The sequence below is a fragment of the Sapajus apella genome, unplaced genomic scaffold (assembly GCF_009761245.1).
Source record: "Sapajus apella isolate SASKATOON/1434 unplaced genomic scaffold, GSC_monkey_1.0 scaffold6, whole genome shotgun sequence".
NCBI lineage: Eukaryota > Metazoa > Chordata > Mammalia > Primates > Cebidae > Sapajus > Sapajus apella.
The window spans coordinates 59,451,283-59,471,800 of NW_022436946.1; the positions used below are offsets into that span (position 1 = coordinate 59,451,283).

Genomic DNA, 20,518 nt, shown 5'->3' on the forward strand with positions numbered 1-20,518 from the left:
AAAAAGAATATATTTACTATTCATTAAATGGAAGTGGGTCATGATAAAGGTCTTCACCCTCATTGCCTTCACATTGAGTAGGCTGAGGAGAAGAAAGAGAAGGGCTTGATTTTGCTCTTAGGAGTGGCAGAAGCAGAAGAAAATCCATGTATAAGTGGACCCAGGCAGTTCAAATCTGTGTTGTTCAAGGTCAGCTGTACTGGATTCACTTTACAGATGAAAAAACTGAGGTTCAGAGTGGTTACATATCTTACCTTTGCTCACACTATCAGTAAGGATTGGAACTAGAATTTGAACTCAGATCTGATTCCTGATCCCCTTCTGAAAAAAATCTTTTAACATATCATTCTTAGAAAACAGAGTTTTCTATACACTTAATATGAAATAAATAAGGAATGAGGAAAACTGATTATGTTACCTGCTGTAGAAACTACTCTATATAATTATAAATGTGCTGAACAGGTGGTGTACAGACTGACTGGGTGTGAACTAGTTGTTCATCTTATTAAGATGTCAAGGTGTTGCTATCTCTGTCGTCGCTGACATTCTCAGCTAACTGATGTAAAGCTTTTGCTTATCTTCCTCTTTACTCATTGCCTGTGACCTGCCTTACCCATCTTGACACTCTGCCTTTGTCAGCTTTTGTGAGTCTAGTCTCCATTCCTCCCTTTCATTGCTTAAAAATTCTTTGCCCACTCAGCTCAGATTCTCTTAACTCCTTTACACACACACACACACACACACACACACACACACACCCCCCCAGAAAGTGATACTTGTAAGATTGCAGTGAGGATAAAATATCATTAGGCTCATAATGTGCCTTCAACTGGTAGACCCTGGATAAATATAGCTGCCATAATTTATTATTACTGTTATTATTAAACGCTGACATCTGGCTTTAGAAATAGACGGTATTGCCCAAGATTACTGCCCTGAAACATTCTATTATTTTTAAACCGTAAGTGGATGACCTTGAAATACTCGTGGAAGATGAATGCACCCTGATTACAGTCTAGATTGCCATGGTAATCAAGTACAATGAACAACACAATTAATCTGGCACATACTTAACAATATGCATGATCATTATTGTGCCATATGGTAATTAGATGTAAGTGGTAAGTTGTTCATGTAAATGATGTTAATCAGAGTTACTTTTACCCAGCTAAAACAAACAAGGGGGAGGGGGTTAGGAGGAGGTAGCCTGCCTGGCTTTGTTGTCAGATTGGTTTTTCTATGGTGGAGTACAGTGTTCTGAGAACCCACAGGATTCAGTAAGAACCAGTCTGGGTCACAGATGGTTTGTGGGCTCTGGGGTTTCCTCAGTTGTTGCTGGAGCAGCAACAAGCCAGTCCTGTTAGCCAGCAGGAGGCATGGTTGTGTGCAGAGCCTGGGGCCCTCTTAGGCAATGAGGAAGCAGGTGGCCTCATAACTGGAGGCTTTGCTGCCCCTCCCCAGCTGCCCAGTGGAGACCAGCAGGCCCCAGAATCAGGTGACCTGGTGCCTCAGGAATCTCTCAGCTGAGGTTCTGCCCCAGCCGGCAGCTCTGTGCTCGCACATGCACACACATGCACACACTTTAAAATCTGTTCTATCTTCATGTGTTTTAATTGCTTAGAGATGAAAAACTTGAGTAGTAAAACAGATTTTGCAGTTGCAAACCTCATCAATTTCTACCTGTAATTTTTGGTGGAGTCTTTTTCTAATTTGTTTAATGTTTACCTTTTTCTCATTGTGAAAGTAATACATGCTCATTGTAGAAAATACATAAAAGTCTACAGAATAAAATTAAAGTAGCCCATAATCTCACCACCTGGAGACAGTCAGTGTTGACATTTTATATAGTTTCTTCTTATTTCCATGTGTAATTTTTAGGATAATGAGATCACATTGTATGTAAAATTTTATCCTTTTTTCATTTAACATTATCATCTAAGAATTTTCCTGTATTATTAAATGCTGTTAATGAACACAGTGTTGAGTATCTATATAGTATTATATTTACTTGGAAATTTTAAATGCCATTTTCTTCACTGGGTAAAACATGTTATATGTTTCAGTTTCTTGTTCTCAGAACATTACTTATAAGCAAGAGAGACTGAGTCTTAAAATATAGTAGTTAAAAGCAGTGCAGTGGAAGTTAATGATTCTGTTAAGGCATCTTTAACATTTGAAGTTCAATGCTTAAAAGGTTTTTCTTTAATGTTTTGGTAGGTTATAGTGAACTGAATCCTTTGAAAAAAAAAACACTAAAAAACAAAAAAAGCTAACCTCCGCAATTTACTTTTAAGTGGCCCTGTGTATGGCAGTTTAAAATACTCTCAAAACCAAAAACCTGCATTTCCTTAAAACTACTCTGTGCAATTCAGTCTTTGCATTAAATCTAGCTTGATACTCTACCCCCTTGTGTATTCACAGGATTAAAGCATTAACTTTGAAATTAGCCATATGTAGGTTTGAGGTCCTGGCTTTACCCCTCCCTAGCATCAGCTTTGACCAAGTTATCTTATTTTCCTTCAGCCTCAGTTTCCTTAGAAACATAGAGGATTTTTATAGCAGACAGTTCTTAATACATTTTAAGAACTAAGGATGGTTCATATCACGTAAATACTTAATAAATGCTAGGTCTTAGTGTATGTGATAAGGTTTAACACAATTCCAATTAAGTTAAGTTTCTGGTCCATTATTCATAAATTTGGGGCGTAAAAATAAATCAGAAAATTTATATACAGTTTCAGGTAAGGGGGAAAATGTTTAGGGAAGTGTCCTTTGCTTATGAGGAAAGGATTCATAACTCTTATTACAAAGGTATCTTCAGAGGGTCCAGCTTCAGTCATTAAAGCCATAATAGTAAGTTTGTATTTTATGTTCTCAGCTTTACGCCCAGTATATATATATGCATTATTTCATTTAATCTTCATTGGAAAACTTTGAAATAATTACTGTTAGTGTACATATGAGGAAATGGAGGCTCAGAGAAGTTATTCGACTTGTCCAAGCTCACATAGCTAGCAATTACAAGAACTGAGATTCAAACCCAAGTCATTTGTGACTACAGACCACACCTTTTCTTAAATAGACCTATATATCTTATTTAACTCTTTATTTTGAAAAAAATTGCAAACCTACAGAAAATATGCAAGACTAGTAAAATGAACTCCTATATAACTCTTCATTGGGATCCACCAGTTTTTACCAATTTGCCATATTTGCTACATTTCCCTTTTTCTAATACCTACTATGTATCTATTTCTTTTTGGTGAACCATTTGAGAGTAAGTTGAACCAGTTCACAGTTCAGCAAATTTAGCATGGCTACATTATTATCTAATATATAGACCATATTCGGATTTTACCAGTGGTCCCAATTCTATCTTTTATAGCAGTTTTTCCCAATTCAGGATCCAGTCCAGCATTTGGCGGTCAGGTCTATTTAGACTCCTTGGATTTGGAACATATCTCCGGCATTTCTTAGTCTTTCATCAGACCGTGCTTTTGACTAGTCAAACCATGCCTGGCTATTCTAGATGAGAAAACAAGAAGCCCTGAGCCACAGAGGTGGGAAGAGCTAACCTCACCCCTGAGAGTGGCCCAGCTGTTGCAGACAGCCACTCATTGTCAGTAGGAAGTGACTGTTGAGGACTGTGTATGTTTCTGTGCCTGTGTGTTTATGAGATCTTTTGCTGAAAGGCACTGTAAGTGTAAACAACTTATGATTATCAGTTTTTGTGGCTTAAAGCCAGTCTGTCACTGGCTTACAGTTTCTGTTTCTTTCTCCATGGTCTCACATGTTTCGGTTTCTGTCCCCATTTAGTCTCAAAGAAGATGGAGCAGGAACCCCTTATGACAAGGAATCCACAGCCATCATAAAGCTGAATAATACAACTGTGCTTTATTTAAAAGAGGTTACAAAGTTCCTGGCTCTCGTTTGCTTTGTCAGAGAGGAAAGCTTTGAAAGAAAAGGTAACTTTTTGGTGTGATATAAAAGAAGCATTTCAATTCAGATTGCTACTGCATGTATTGTTTGTTGAATGTGGGTAGACAACAGCATGCCCCTCGAAACTTCCAGATGCCAGTCACAGGCCCCCTTGGCTAGGAAGCCAGTGCTGGGTAGGCTCCTGCCCACAGCGTCAGCTTCTGGGCCATTGAACTGGCCTGCCCTCCAGTGGTGCAGCTGCAACTGCAGCAAGGTGGAAATGGAACCCCATGATCCTCCCAGGGAGGGAGGGGCCTTGGCATCTCTGCCAGGAGTAAGCTAACAGGGGCATTGTTGCCAGGCTGTGAATGAAGTCTTTTACCAGGAAGCAGACTCCCCAGCCTATATAGAGGGTGGAGGCCTCCACCTTGGTCCACACCTCTAGAAGGTCTTAGGTGACTGTGTGATCTTTTGTTCTTCCCATGTAAAGGAGGGGACAACAGGTGGTTTGACTTCTGTTCAGCCTCAATATACTATTTTTTTTTTTTTTTTTTTTTTTGAGACGGAGTCTTGCTCTGTCACCAGGCTGGAGTGCAGTGGTGCAATCTCAGCTCACTGCAGCCTCTGCCTCCCAGGTTCAAGCAATTCTTCTGCCTCAGCCTCCCAAATAGCTGGGGCTACAGGCAAGTGCTGCCATGCCTGGCTATTTTTTTTTTTTTTTTTGTATTTTTAGTAGAGACAGGGTTTCGCTATGTTGGCCAGGATAGTCTTGACCTCCTGACTTCATGATCCACCCGCCTCAGCCTCCCAAAGTGCTAGGATTACAGGCGTGAGCCACCACACCTGGCCATACACTTCCTATATCTTCAGAACACAAGGATGGCATCATGATTCCAAAAAGGGAAGACATGAATATACTTAACTCCATTAAATATTTGTTTAGGATCAAATTCAGTTTTATTTTGAAACCAAAGCAATTAAACTTATTTCCCCCTTCTATAATATCTGAACAAAAGTTACTAACAGAAGTCCCTAGCTCTGGGACTATTTCCCTGGGAAATACCAGCTTACTGATATGGCTAGGGACTTTTGTTAGTAACAGCGTATGGTTTACTAATTTGTTGGGTAAAAAAAAAAAAATCTCCAAAAAAGTAATAGTTACATATCCTGAAATAGGCTTTTTCTCCTTATAAGCAATACACGTCCATTAAATCAAAAATGCTTTGAAAATTTAGGAAAGTATAAAGAAAAAACTACTTATTTCACCATCTATTAAACCCATGTTAAATATCTGGGTTTTTTTTTTCCCTTTCTCTCCCTCTCATTTTTGAGACAGGGTCTCGCTCTGTTACTTAGGCTGGAGTGCAGTGGCAAAATTATGGCTTTCTGCACCTTCGACCTTCCAGGATCAAGTGATTCTTCCACCTTATCTTCCCATGTAGCTAGGACCACAAGCACATGTCAACATGCCTATAATTTTTTTTGGTTTTGGTAGAGATGAGGGTCTCACCATGTTTCCTAGGCTGGTCCCAAACTCCTGGGCTCAAGCAATCCTGCCGCCTCAACATCCCAAAGTGCTGGGATTAAAGGACTGAGCCACCACGCTTGCCTCTCCTCCTCTCTTTTTCTCTCCCTCCTACCCTCTTTCCTTTTCTCCCTTTCTTCATTCCTTTTCTCATTCCTTCCAACAAAACTGGGGCCATATTGTCTAATATAGTTTTATATTGTATTGTTTTCACTTCTGTATATCATGAAATTTTCCTAATTCATTAGCCATGAAACACAATTTAGATTTTGTTTCTTTTTAATCAGAAAAGTAATAGATTCTTTTAGAAAATTTAGAAATAACATTTAGTTAAAAAAAAAATTATTGGCCGGGCGCGGTGGCTCATGCCTGTAATCCCAGCACTTTGGGAGGCCGAGGCGGGTGGATCATGAGGTCAAGAGATCGAGACCATCCTGGTCAGCATGGTGAAACCCCTTCTCTACTAAAAATACAAAAATTCAGCTGGGCATGGTGGCGCGTGCCTGTAATCCCAGCTACTCAGGAGGCTGAGGCAGGAGAATTGCCTGAACCCAGGAGGCGGAGGTTGCGGTGAGCCGAGATAGCGCCATTGCACTCCAGCCTGGGTAACAAGAGCGAAACTCCGTCTCAAAAAAAAAAAAAAAAAAATTATTGATAAGATTCTCATTCAGATAACTACTCTTAACATTTCCTGTATACTTTTCCAGTCCTTTCCTGCATATGTGTTTTTTGTTGTTGTTTTGTTTTGAGACAGTTTTGCTCTTGCCACCCAGGGCGGAGTGCAGTGGCATGATCTCGACTCACTGCAACCTCTACTTCCTGGGTTCAAACGATTCTCCTGCCTCAGCCTTCCAAGTAGCAGGGATTACAGGCAGCTGCCACCACACCCAGCTAATTTTTGTATTTTTAGTAGAGACAAGGTTTCACCATGTTGGCCAGGCTGGTCTGGAACTCCTGGCCTCATGATCCTCCTGCCTCAGCCTCCCAAAGTACTGGGATTACAGGGATGAACCACTGCGCCCGGCCTGTGTTTTCTAAAAGAACTATGAGATTGTATGATGAATTCTACTGTATATTAGAGATGTGTTTCCAAGTCATTGTCTTTTTTTTTTAACCACATCATTTTAATGGTTTTGTTAGATTCCATTTTCAGACATCTACATTGTTTCTAGATTTTGATGTTATAAATAATATCATGGTGACCTCCTTTGCATGAAATATTTGTGTGCATCTTTGGTTGTTTCCTAAGAAAAAATTTCAAGTGGAATTACTTAGATCAAAAGGGAGGCCCATTTGGGGGGCTTCTAACACCTATTACCAAAATGTTCTTCAGAAAGATTTTCTGGTTTTATGCTGCTAAGAGAATATGAATACTTATTTTGCTGTCTTCTTATCAATATTGGGTATTAGTATTCTTAAAAGTTGATAATGGAAAACTGCTGTATTATGTACATTTACATTTTCTTGCTGCTTTGTGATGTCTTGTATTTTTCCTGTGTGTACCATGACTGACCAAATTGCCTTTTGTGTCCTTTGCCCTCAAAACTTTAAATGTTGTTCATCTTTTACTCCTTATTTTCATCTTGCTAGAAGCAAGAACAGATTATATAATAGATCATGGAATTTTTTGGACAGACAGGCAATACACCTTGTTTCACCCTCTCATTTCACAGATGATTTTACTCAGCCCTAGAAAATATAAATGACTTTCTCTCAACATTTCACCATCACTTTATGGCAGTCAGGGCTAAAGGTTGCTGGTCTCAAGTGATCCTCCCTGCTCGGCCTCCCAAAGTGCTGTGATGTACTGGCCTCTTGGTGCACCTGGTACCTGGGCGTTTTTATTGTGCAGCTAGGGTTGAGAACTCGTAAGCCAGAGAAGGATGTGGGTGCTTATGAACTGCAGGTGGGGGTGAAGACAGTGTTTATTTTGTTCATGTCTCTGTTCATGTATTTTCAAAAGGTTTTCATGAGGGTTGAAATAGCAAACACTGTTTATGAATGTTTACTGTCTTTAAAAAGCCTCAGTTGTGAACTTTTACTTCTTAAAACCCCACACGCAGCAAGGTTACTGTTACATTTTGAAAGGTGCAAGGATATGTAAGTTAAGGTTTGTCAAGAACAATAGGGCTGGATACGGTGGTTCATGCCTGTAATCCCAGCACTCTGGGAGGCCAAGGTGGAAGGATTGCTTGAGCCCAGGGGTTCAAGACCAGTCCGGGGAGCATAGTGAAACCTCATCTCTACAAAAAATAAAAAAATGAGGTGGGAGGATTGCTTGAGTCCAGGAGGTTGAGACTGCAATGAGCTGTGATCAAGCCATTGCACTCCCACCTGGGTGACAGAGTCAGACCTTGCCTCAAAAAAAAGAACAGTAGCATGTGTCTAAAATTTCAGAAGTTGAGTATTTCATTGTACCCTTCGCATAGAGCCAAGTTCTTTTAGCTAAGCTTTCTCGCTAAGGTTAGCACATAAAAGCAGAGTTGTTGCACATAAAAGCAGAGAATCTTGAGGCTGTCACATCTCACATTCAAATTGCCACGTCAGAATCGTTCCTTTGCTCCTTTTATTACTTTTCCCTTTGCTTGTCTCATTGTCTTTCCTTGAGGAAATTGACTCCTGGCTCTACTGCATTTGTGGTTCTCTATCTCTGCAGGAGCAGCAGAGGGCACTGGTCAGAGGTTTTCCTGCTCCTGGAAACTGAGATGGTGCCCTCCCCGCCCTCTCCTTGCGGTTAGTTGTATAACCAGTTAAAAGAATTTAATCCTTGGCTGGAATCCCAATTCTTCCTTTGGACAGGGCTCTAGAAGCATCCCCTGATAGAAATAATTGTTGGGCTAGTTATTTTAATAAATGTAAAGATAGTAAATAGAAATCCTAATTGGTATAAACATAATGCTGCTCTCAGGACTTTTACAAATTACTAGTAATGATGAAAAATGCACTCCTCAAGACTTTGGATTATCTTTTATTCTACTTTTTGTGCTACTGATATATTTCTGAAAAACACAGGAAGATTCTCTCCTGTCTCTCCACTTAAAATACTTAATACTAAAAAGCTGAGTGTCATTGGTTGTTCAATTTCTGCTGGAGGTGACGTGAGATGACTGTTAGCACTCTAAAATTGGGGGTTTTGCTTTCCCTAGGGCTTATGAGAATGGTTTAAATATAGTAGATACTCTGTAAATATTTATTGATGAATACACAGCTTTGGGATCTCAAGTCAGGGTCTGCCCCTACTCAGTCTAATAATGCCCTTTGGGGAGAAACATTTTTCATTACAGATTTCTCTTAATTCTAAGAAATCTTTAATTCTGAAAGGTAAAAAAAAAAAAAAGGCAGTTCTGTGGTTCTTTACATATTTTGGGTCATAGAAACCTTTGAAAATATGGTATATACTCTGGAAACTTGCCTCAGGAAAAAATCTTCCTTCACGAGACTTTGCCTATAATTCCTAAAGGTTTACAGCAATATCTGAAGTCCATCTGCAGACATCCCAGGGAAATCTGTGATCCTTACGCTGAGACCATCCTCTACCGCCCCCTACTGGCTTGTCCTGGCCATGGGTCACACGGAAAGATGGAGTTTATTTCTGTGTGACATAAATATTTTTGTTCTCTTCTACAGGGCTAATTGACTATAATTTTCATTGCTTCCGGAAGGCCATTCATGAAGTTTTTGAGGTGAGAATGAAAGTAGTAAAATCTCGAAAGGTTCAGAATCGGCTGCAGAAGAAAAAGGGAGCCACCCCTAATGGGACTCCTAGAGTGCTGCTGTAGGTGAGGGTTCAGGAACATCTTTCGAAATCAGACCCTATCCATGAGGCTGCTGCGCCATGTTGCACTAAAGGAAGAGGAAGAAGGAGATTGGGACACATACCATGGATTTGTTGTTAAAAAAAAAAAAATCCTGCAACCCTCTTGATCTTCTCTTTTATAAATAAAGTAAGCACTTTGAAGCAAAAACTTGTATATTCACAATGATGTGAACTCCACTGTCCTTTCATTACACAAATGTAAACTTTTATGGTTTGTAGTCAAAAAAAAATCCCATGTGAGAACTGCCAGGAACTGTACATATTTTGCACTTTTTCATGTTTCTCATTGAACTGAACTTTGATAAAACGACTTTTCTAAGCTTTTTTTCTGTACTTAGTGTCAAGGACATGGATACTGTAGTGTCCATATCTATATGGCAATCAGAAATTAATCAAAAAGTGATGCATTGGTAATGACTTTTTGTAAATTTGGAAATCTTTGCTACCAACTGTTGAGAAAAATCATTTTTCAGTGGAGCTGGAGCAGATTGGGGCTACAAGCTCCAGGAGCAATAAGAACTGTCCCCTATTTATAATGGGTGTAAACAGTTTTGTAGAATAATGTTAGCACCAGACTTACCTAAAAAGTTCTATGGTGGTGGCTGTGCTTCCCTGCTCAGAGGTTTTAATGAAGCTCTTTACCTCAACACACATCTCTATAATCACTTTACACAGAGAGGTTATTTCTTTTTGTTGCATTACTATTCTTTTGAAACTTTTGGGACCAGATTTCCAAAGTGGTGCCAATCACTGGGGAGAAGTAAGAATGTCACTGAATTGCAGGGTTTCTGGAGGCTTTTCTATACCTGCCACCCAGGGCTAAAGTAATGTAAGAGGCCCAAAGTTGTCCCAAAAGTATGTGATTGGCAACTGCAGACTAAAAAATATTTATACAATTCTGGACTCTCGGCCTTGTGCAGCAGCCTGTTGTGTTGCATTTAAAATATTTCTTCAGGACCAGTTCTTTATTGCTCCATGACTGTAGTGACACAGCAAATCGCAGATCTGCACCATGGAGCCTAATCCTGTAAGGCACTTTTGTCACCTCCAAATCTCCTTCTCACTGGTGATAAGGTGCCTCGTGTACTCCACCTATTCCACCTTATGATTGAGCCACACTCAGCCTGCCACCAGCATGCTCTGCAAGGCTGAAGAGTCATCCTGAAGACCCCTAAAGATCAGTGGGAAAGGATGGCTGGAGAGACATTACAATTAGCTGTGTAATTGTTTCTGTGAAATTCTTTCACTTACGTTTACTTTAGACTAACAGGAAATTAAGAGTCCTAAATCTACCCCTATGCCAAATCATTCCAAGTAGATAATTTTATGTGCATCTCAAGAGTTAGCACCCTAAGGCATGCTTGTAGGGCATTAGAAAATAAGATTTTTGCTTTTGTAAAAAGCAGAGCCTCCTAAGAACATCAAAGTTGGTCCTAGCAAAATATATAAAGTCCCTAGAGCAACTTATCCTTAAAACTTTTTTTGGGGGGGGGGGGCCTCTTTCTCTTGCTTGTGCTGGAGTGCACTGGTACAGTCATAACTCACTGTTACCTCTGGGGCTCAAGGGATCCTTCCATCTCAGCCTCCCTAGTAGCTAGAACTACAGGTGCACACCACCATGCCACCTGATTCTTAAATTGTTTTTTGTAGACACAGGATCTTGCTGTGTTGCCCTGGCTGGTCTCAAACTCCTGGCTCCAAGCAATCCTCCTGCCTTGGCCTCCCCGAATGCTGAGATTACAGGCCTGAGCTACTGTGCCCAGCCTAAACTTTCCCACTTCTCTCTGCGGCTTCTTTCCAACCTCTCCTCTTCCTCTCCCCAAGTCCTGTTTCTTTGAAGCTGATAACTGAAATTTAAGATGATATCTGGTTGGGTTTAAGGTTTGAGCCTCCCAAGGGTCTGTGCATATTGAAAGGAGATTTCTAAAAATAATTAAGGTGCCCTAACTCCTTCCCTCATGATTCCTACTCAGAAACCTGGATGTTTAGGAGCCCAGGGCTCCCTAATTTCCAGAGCTATATCCTGTTGGACCTTTGCCAACAGACCTGGCACTTATGGGTTGTTATAAATCTAATTCTCTAATATTTTTTACATGTTTCACTTTGAATAAGCAAATGAAGAATCTGTTTTCTAATGTGACTTTATCCTCAAGATAGCGACATTAGCCTATTTGGTAAATCACACATTACTTAGGTATATTTATTACTATAACCAGGTGGAGCTTCCATTTTTAAGCTGGGTATATGATGGGTTTTTGTTAAAATGTGCCTTAAAAAGCCTATTACTTCAAGAGCAAATGATTCTTTGGGGGAAAGGCAAAAATAATTCTATGACATAGGGCCCAAGTTCATGGTAGTAAGTGCACTCTTTGATTAATCACACGCTAATATAGATTTACTATAGATTACTGCCTCTAAACTTGTAAGTGTGGCAATGACTTCTCAAAGAAAATGTAGGAGTTATGTCTAAGCATTCAGTTTTCAAGTCTGTGCTACTGGAAATGTCTTCAGGTCATTTTGCATTGTATTTTTGATAAGGGAGGCAGCTTACTGCAATGTATATGGCCATGTTTCATTCTCAAATTAAATTCTATAAATACAAAGCCTAAATACACAGCTACAGCAGCTGCACTGGAACATTTTTGCTTGGTTTTAAGGGTTGAGAACTTGCCTTGCAGGTTTCCTTCCTCAAAAGGGGCCGGGCAGTCCTTTGCCTTTGGAGTCAATTAGAACTTTTACATAGAGGTGAGACTGTGAATTATTTTGGTTATTTTCAGTGATGTAGATTAGTGTGAATGACCAGGGTGGAAAGTTTTTGAAGGAATATAAAGCAAAAACTGGTTGACATTCACAAACTTTTTTGTGAACATACTTTGGACCCTTAAACATGACTAAAATCACAGCAATATTGTTACATACGGGTTATATACCAACTCTGTTTGAAATATACTCTGGAAAAACAGCTGAATTGTCTTGGTTATTAAAGTATGGTATGCATTCAATTTGTACAGACTGGATGTAATTTGTAATCAGGTAGAGCTCATGTTTTACTTTAAGCAGTATATCACTTATAACCATTGTTAAGCCATTGCTTTCAAGAATGTTAACTGCATTTGTAATTTGTAATCAGGTATAGCTCATGTTTTACTTTAAGCAGTACAAAACTTATAACTATTGTTAAACCATTGCTTCCAAGAATGTTAACTGCCAATTTAAAACCGTGTGTCCTGGGTTCATGCTTTGGTAAAGCTCTCATTTCAAGTGTATTCATAACTAAGCTTTCTGGGAGCAGAATGGTCTCTTTGGTGAAAGGAAGCACAGCCTTTCCTGTTTCTGAGGCTGCTTACCATACATGTATGTCACTGTTTCATTGGCCCTGTTAGATCCATTTAGTAAAATTTATTTGTCCTGAGTAACTAGCTTTCATTTTATGGAAATGATGATAAATCGCACTACTTAAATTTATGATTTTATTTTTAAACTCTTACATCTCCACATTTTTGATGGGTACATGCCAGTTGGGACTGTAGAACTGTTACTTCAGTAAACTTAATATTTTTTTTCTTTTTTTTTTTTGAGATGGAGTCTCGCTCTGTTGCCCAGGCTAGAGTGCAGTGACACAATCTCGGCTCACTGCAACCTCCACCTCCCAGGTTCAAGCGATTTTCCTGCTTCAGCTTCCCCAGTAGCTGGGACTACAGATGCTCGATACCACGCCCACTAATTTTTGTATTTTTAGTACAGACGGGGTTTTACAAGTTGGCTAGGCTGGTCTCGAACTCCTGACCTCATGATCCACCCGGTTCAGCCTCCCAAAGTGCTGGGATTACAGGCATGAATCACTGTGCCTGGCTAACTTCACATATTAATTCTTGCTGCTGTGGCCCTAATCCCCTAGGATTTCTTTACCTAACAGTTTACCTTATTATTCTTAACTGTGCTTAGTAAGATTCCATCCTACAATGACCTTTATAGATCCATAGGAGTTCTCAGAGGGGCTAGCATTAGATGTTATATCTTAAATATGAAATCCTGTTTCTGATTGGAAAACCTGATCTGAAATAATTATTTCCAAGATTTTCAATCAGTGGTAATGTTGAGCTTGAGAGAAAGAAAACTGTTTCTTCAAGAGAAGTATTTAATAGTAATAGATACTGACTGAGTACACACAATAGGCCCAGGCACTGCTCTGAAGTACTTTTGCATAACTAAAATTTATAATCCAAGAGGTAAGTCCTATTATCTAATTTTCAGATGAGGCAACTAAGGTCAAAAAGACGAAATAACTTGTTCAAGATCACATAGCTAGTAAGCCCACTCTCCCAACTACAACTATAAGCTGCTTCACCAAATGTTTTTTTAAAAATACCCTCCTTTCACAAATGTGAAAAGGGGCACTGGAGGATTTGTCTGGTGGACTAAGACTGTAGGTGTGCCATTTGAGGATGCAAAGGAGGGCGGGATTCAGGAGAGTGTATCAGAGCCCACCAGATTCACTGCAGTTTATATATCTAAACTAATAAATTACTACATGGGTGTGAATGCTGGCATACTGAAAAAGAAATACCTATTCTTACATGAGCTTACCTGGCATATTTATAGAACCAATAGGAGCAGTCTTCTAAATGTGCTTCACTCAGAGAAGAAAGTCAAAGATAATGCATTTTTATTCCTAATCCATTAAATAACTGGAATGCTGAAAATGGTATTACGTGTTTAAATATCTGAAGAAAATGTAAATACTTTTTACCGCAACTTGGTTTTCTAATAGGCAATAGTATATTTCAAGCTCAGAAAATTGAGAGAATAAGCTTTTGGTCTTAACTATATTCAACTTTTACCTTGAGATTTCAAAATGTGTAACAAAATAAAATACTGCTCTGGGTTAAAATCCAAAAAGGTACATTTCCATCCTAATTTTTTTTCACCTTCAGATCTGTATCTTAAATTGCAACTAGCATGACTTTACTAGAATCTTCTATAGGTGAAGAGCCTCAAATCTAACATGTCTAAAATTGGCTTCCTTCTTGTTAAATCTATGATAGTGTGACTTTCCTCCCTGCAGTTCTGCCAGACACTCGGGCGTCATTCTTGCTTCTTTCCTCCCATCCTGTTCACCTGCAGTCAGTCACTCAGTTCATTCAGCTCAGCCCTAGAAAGGTCTATTGAATCGGTCCCTATCCTCTGCCACTATCTTGGTTTAGACTATCATCTCCTTTTACTTGGATTTCAGTAGCCTTTTTTTTTTTTTTTTAAGAGACAGTCTCATTCTGTTGCACACGCCAGAGTGCAGTGGCATGATCCCAGCTTACCATAACCTTAAACTCCTGGGCCCAAGTGATTCTCCTGCTTCAGCCTGCCAAGTAGCTAGGACTACAGGTGTGTACCACTGTATCTGGCTAATTTTTTTTTTTTTTTTTTTTTTTGAGATGGAATGTCGCTATATTGCCCAGGCTGGTCTCAAACTCTTGGGCTCAAGCAGTCCTCCTGCCTTGGCCTCCCAAAGTACTTGGATTATAGACATGAGCCACTGGATTGGACTCCTCAGTAGCTGTTTAACCAGTGTTTTTCCACCCCATCTGTCCATCCATCCATCCTTCACACAGACCCCGAGTGGCCTCTCTGAAACACCACAATTCTGACCTTATAGCTTCCTTGCTTAACATCCTTCAGTTCTCAAGCTCTCCATGACTCCTAAATTATCAGTCCAAATTCCTTAGCAAAGTTCACAAGACCTGCTCCCTGGCCTTGCTGCATCTCCAGACTTGGTTCATTCTCCCTCAATGTGTTGAGGACAAGCATGCCCAAAAGGGTGTGGAGTAAAGAAAAGGAGCTGTGAGTTTTGTCAATAATGATTGCTAAATCTCCTATGATGGTGTGACTTTCTGAGGGAAGTTAACAATGTTCTTTCATCCAACAGATATTTATATCCAGACTCTGTGCTAGTGAAATGGCTAAAAGGCAGATACTGGAGATGAAAGGATTTTAATATCTAAAAATAATGAAAACTAAACTAATTTTTGATAGGCCCTTATAGATGTCAGTTTTTAGAACTGCAGTTGTGTGGGACTTTACCACTCTGTGCAGAAGAGACCATGGATAATAATAACTAGCATCCGAGAAATTGAGTTGTTCAACCAATAGAACAATCACTATGTTTACTATTAAGACTAAACAGTAGGCTATAAATTGGAAATGTTTGTGGGCGTGTAGTGCTTTTCCTTGTAATTAAGAAGTGAATTATCTTAAAGTAGGAAGTTTTAAATGTTATTTTAACATTCATACTTTTCCAGCTTAATACATATACGATGTCAATATCATTTCAGAATTAGATTTAATAAAAAGTTTATTTGCCCAGGTGTGGTGGCTCACACCTGTAATTCCAGCACTTTAGGAGGCTAATGTCAGGAATTCGAGACCAGCCTGGTCAACATAGTGAAACCCAAGCTCTACTGAAAATACAAAAAATTAGCTGGGCATGGTGGTATGTACCTGTAATTCCAGCAACTTGGGAGGCTGAGGCAGGAGAACCGCATGAATCTGGGAGGCAGAGGTTGTAGTGAGCCAAGATTGCGCCATTGCACTCCAGCCTGGGTGACAGTGCAAGACTCTGTCTCAAGAAAGTTTATTTTACTTTTCTATCCTTTTCAGTCTGTACCAGAGAACTATTAATATGAGCGTTGCCTAAGAATGTTTATATTCTCTTAACATGTCATCAGGAACAGTAGAATATGTGAGAAAATCTGATGGTAGAATATAGGGTAAATACAGAACTCTTTCAGATCATTTAGAATTTTGAAAGGCTGAGTGATTTTAAAATGTATCAAACTTGGCCTAGGGGTCCTCAAAAGACCTGCTTTTATCATAAATTACAGTTACATTCAGGCAGTGATCTTATTTCAGTTGTTATCATCAATATTTTGCAATAGTCCTCAGAAAGTGAAACTACATGCTCTAGTGGTCTCTTTCATGATTTTGAAGATATATTTGAAGTATCATATTATTCCAAGGAACAGCTTAATTCCATGATTTTAAAAAAAATCCAAAACAAGGTTAAAAACAGTGCAACAAATATTTACAATAGTCTTTTCTTTGTAGAATATTACATTTATGGTTTCAATAAATGATATAGCAGTTAAAGCTGAGATGAAGCCTGGTTCTCATAGCCAATCTTGAGAAACTAAACTATCTTTAAAAAGTAGAACATCCATGTGAACTCATGCCTGAAGCCATGTTTGAACGCTATGTAAAATTGCACTGGGACAGAACTGTAGGAGTTGACCTTTTTAAACTTCTTGTTATTGTGAACAACAATAAATACAGTTCACAGTGCAAACTATCACATACAAATATTACTAACAAAAACTTACCAAGTTATATCCTCTCTACATGCAATGCGTTCTTGTATTTTCTCTTTCATTTCTATTTTTAAAAAGATCTCACAATCCACTAATGAGTCACAACCTGTGGTTTGTAAAGCAGAGTTAGAATGAACCCATTGGCCAGATCAGAGATATCTAAGGATTTTCTTTCCGACCTAAAATATTTTCCTTCTCTGTTAATTTAAGATCTTAACAAATGGGATATTCTGAGTAAGTTCTTGAATTTTTCTTTCATTTGATCAGGGCTTTCTAGAGTGTATTAGAGTGGTTTTTCTTTCAACCGCCATCCGTGGGCATTTTTATATGCTGGGTTGTATTAGGGGTGAAAGGCTGATGGGGTTGTAAGCCTGAGGGGATCGTCTTTACTATGGATTCTAACCTTGACGATAATATGATAGTGTCACATGGAGTTTAGTGATTCATGAGCTCATGTTTGACTCCTAAGGGGTCCTTTGTTAATTCAGATGACATTGGTCTTATCCATTATCAAGAATCCACAAGTTTGCCCTTTTGTGCTGTTTTGAAAGGGAGCTGACCCAGTGACTACACTCAGGAGGGTGGGGGCATTAACTGGTATGCAGCTGCCTGAGACTTTAACCATCTTGCTTCCGAAATCTTTACTAATAAGCTTCTGGGGCCAGCAGAGTTATTCTAATCTTCCAAAATTGAGTTATGAAACCAAGCCCCCTCTCATGAAAGGTCAACTATGATAGAGCAATTTAAACCTCAGTGCCATGCTAACCCTCACCACCACGTGGAGAATTCCATTCCTACAAGCTGCTTTTGTTTGCCTCCTGCTTTCATTATTGCCTAAGTCCTTCAGGCTGCTACACAGTTTTCTCTCCTCTGGCTTTGCAGAAAGCTAAGCCCTATAGTACTCAACTTTCCTTGCCTAGATAGCCTGGAACTAATTCTGGCCTTCTCCCAGACTGCTTATAAGGTGGCCTTGGTAATTAGGCTTTGCTTCTTTTCCCTGGGAGAAGTCTCACCCTGGGGTTGGCTGTGGAAGACCAGTCCTATGTATCTTTTCATCTCAGTGGGAGAAGAAGGAATTCACTTAAACTTATAAGCTACAAGAAACAATGCCACCAACAAACATAGTACTGTTTCATTTAATGCTCTAGGCCCATATTTTCCTAAGTTACCCAATTTAAAAAATCATCTAGAGTGCTTAAGGATGCAGATTCCCAGCCCCATCCCATTCTTCTTGAATCAGAATCTCCAGGGAGAAATACAGAAATCTGTATTTTTAAATAAGGACCCTAGACAATTCTCATCATTTGGGAGACACTGTTTTCTCTGTAGTAAAGGGATAGGGAGGGGAGATGGTGGAGGATTAGGGTTGCAATCACCTACGGGAGATTTTTGCATTCTCCATACCTACATACATATCAGTATCTCAAGTGTTTGTGTTTTTCCAACTTGCAGCTTTAAAAGTCTACATTATTTAACCTATAATTTAAATGTAAACTTTTGTGAATGTAAATTAATTTTGTCTATTTAAACCATTTATTCAGTATTTAAATACTCATTTACATCTAATATCACAAATTGTGCAAATGGTACTAATTTAGAAAAATTGCTTTTTCCTCACTCAAACAATTTTATTCAAATACTTCACATGCATAGTTTACAACTGTGTCTTTATCATCACTGAAACAACATCCTGAGTCCTCTCACAGTTTCCTCCTAGTTATTTAAGGTAGAGCATGCCTTAAATTGAATAGAATGCTGTCAGGGGAGATTTTACTACATCTCAAAAACCATTTGTTAAACATGAGTTTTTTTTTTTTTTTCTACATACTCATAATCACCACAAATAAGTAGTTCCTGTATTTCTCTGTTCAATGATTATTTAAAAGCCTAATGATTGCCAATACTTGTTCTCTAAGGTCATACCCTCAGGAATAATTAATAAATATATCTTTGCCTTTTTCTCCATGATTCTGCAAGGTGACCTTTATAAGACAGAAAACTGCCATTGCTTGTGGCCCTTTCAAGACATATTATCTTCCTCAAGAATATTTTGTTCAAAAAGGACAAAAACACAAGGTGACTCTTTTCTGAGAAAGGATATTTTTGGAAAAATTTTGCTTTCTATTCTGCATACATAGTATATATTACTGTCTAATAGCACCTGTATCATCCCCCCACCCCGCAACTTTTGTGTGTGTGTAGAGACAGGATCTCACCATGTTAGCCAGGCTGGTCTTGAATTTCTGGCCTCAAGTGATCTTCCCACCTTCACCTCCCAAAGTGTTGGAATTACAGGTGTGAGTCATTGCACCCAGCCAGCATCTATACCTAAACCCAACTTGAATTCCCAGAGAAGTTAAACTGGCCCCAGTATTTTCTCACAAAATGTTGGAAGGCAGACTGTGGCATATCTATAACTTCTGGTTGTTTAGTGCTGAAAAAAGTGCAGGACTACTTTTGAGACGTTGACGATGTGGTTATCATTCAAAGTTTGCCTATAATTGTAACTTGGGTTTTAATGGGAAGCAGTGTAGTACTGATTGTTCTGAAGACATTAATAATATTGCCAAAATGCCCCGTGGCTGCAGAATTACTGCAAGAATTTCATAAATCATGTATATGCTGAGCATTGTCTGGAGACTAAAGAATGTTTCTCCTACCTATGACATTATTTTTTGGAAGTTTGTAGATGCTATAATGGTGAATAAAATACAAATTTGTTCAAAAGTATTGAACTCAGGAATTTCTGGACTTTTTTTTTTTTTTTTTTTGCACTTTCCCAATGAACAGAAACTGAAACTATTCCCAAGGAAGAGCAGACTTCTAAAGCCATTCAGGTTAGATTGTTGGTGACCAAGTTTCATCAATCAGCAAGTGGCTAAAAGGTGTCCAGGGAATGACAATTTTGGGGGACAGGATATGCAACACAAGAAGAAAGATACAGGCAGAAGGACAGTGCTTTGAAAGCTCTTAGGAGAGGACTCAGAGGAGGGAAGAACACCCTGCCGAAACAGTTGGCAGCTGTCTGCCAGCACACCACCAACTGCACATTTTCTCTCCCAGAAACCAGTTTTTAGTTGCAGGTGTTTCCTTTAGAGCTGAACTTAGAAAATGAAATAACTCAAAATTATCAGTTCATCAGAACTAAGGAGTAAGAATAAGTATTGTAATTTTGTTACTAGTTTTTAAAGCACCTTTACACTTTGAGAAAAGCAAGATGCAGTCTATGCAAATAAAGCAAAAGCACAATACTAAGCAGATTTGCATTTCCTCCCCATTTTCCATCCCTAACACCAAAAGTTATAATTTTGGGAGAGAGAGATAATTCAAAGCTATGGTAGCAAATTGGGTCTCAAAGAAAAAAAAAAAAGGGACATTATTAAGAAAGCTGCGGTAAAAATTACTTTAATAATGTTGCAAACAACTATTTACTATTTTATTTAGAAAACGCTTCTTTGCTTACTTATAAGAAAACCTTTTAAAACGAGAAATGGTACACTACAAGTCCTCTGGTGAAGGAACCTACTACACTAGTATTTAAGCACTCTACTGTATTTCAAATATATTTGCTTGATCTCCCTCCATCATATTTTCTCCTGAAATATATTAGAAAAGTGTTCAAATGAGCAAGCAAGACATATCTTGAACATAGCAGAAACTGAGAAGAAAAAAAAAAAACAGAGGCATTTTCTCTCCTAGATCTTTCAGCCAGCTGCCGATCTAGGGATTAGACCTGCAATGCGGTAAGGTGGGGCACGCAAAAACAGAGAACTCCTTCCTGCCTGACATTTTTGTTCAGGTAATCAGAGTTTAAACTTGTATAAATAATGTAATTAGATAATAATGTAACTAACATCTCCATTAAATTAATACCACCTACATCCCCATAGGAAAATGTTT

At 38.9% G+C, this 20,518-nt stretch overlaps 1 protein-coding gene across 3 annotated transcripts in view; it reads left to right on the forward strand.

Annotated features, from left to right (window-relative positions):
• Positions 1 to 12,262, forward strand: part of RRAGD (Ras related GTP binding D) — a 42,957-nt gene extending 30,695 nt beyond the window's left edge. For all 3 annotated transcript variants that reach the window (XM_032275266.1, XM_032275265.1, XM_032275267.1), the window contains exons 6-7: positions 3,817 to 3,965; positions 9,071 to 12,262. In XM_032275266.1, coding sequence (XP_032131157.1) covers positions 3,817 to 3,965; positions 9,071 to 9,222 — 301 coding nt within the window. In that variant the 3' untranslated portion in view covers positions 9,223 to 12,262. The remainder of the gene's footprint in view (positions 1 to 3,816; positions 3,966 to 9,070) is intronic.
• The last annotated feature ends 8,256 nt before the right edge of the window (positions 12,263 to 20,518 follow it).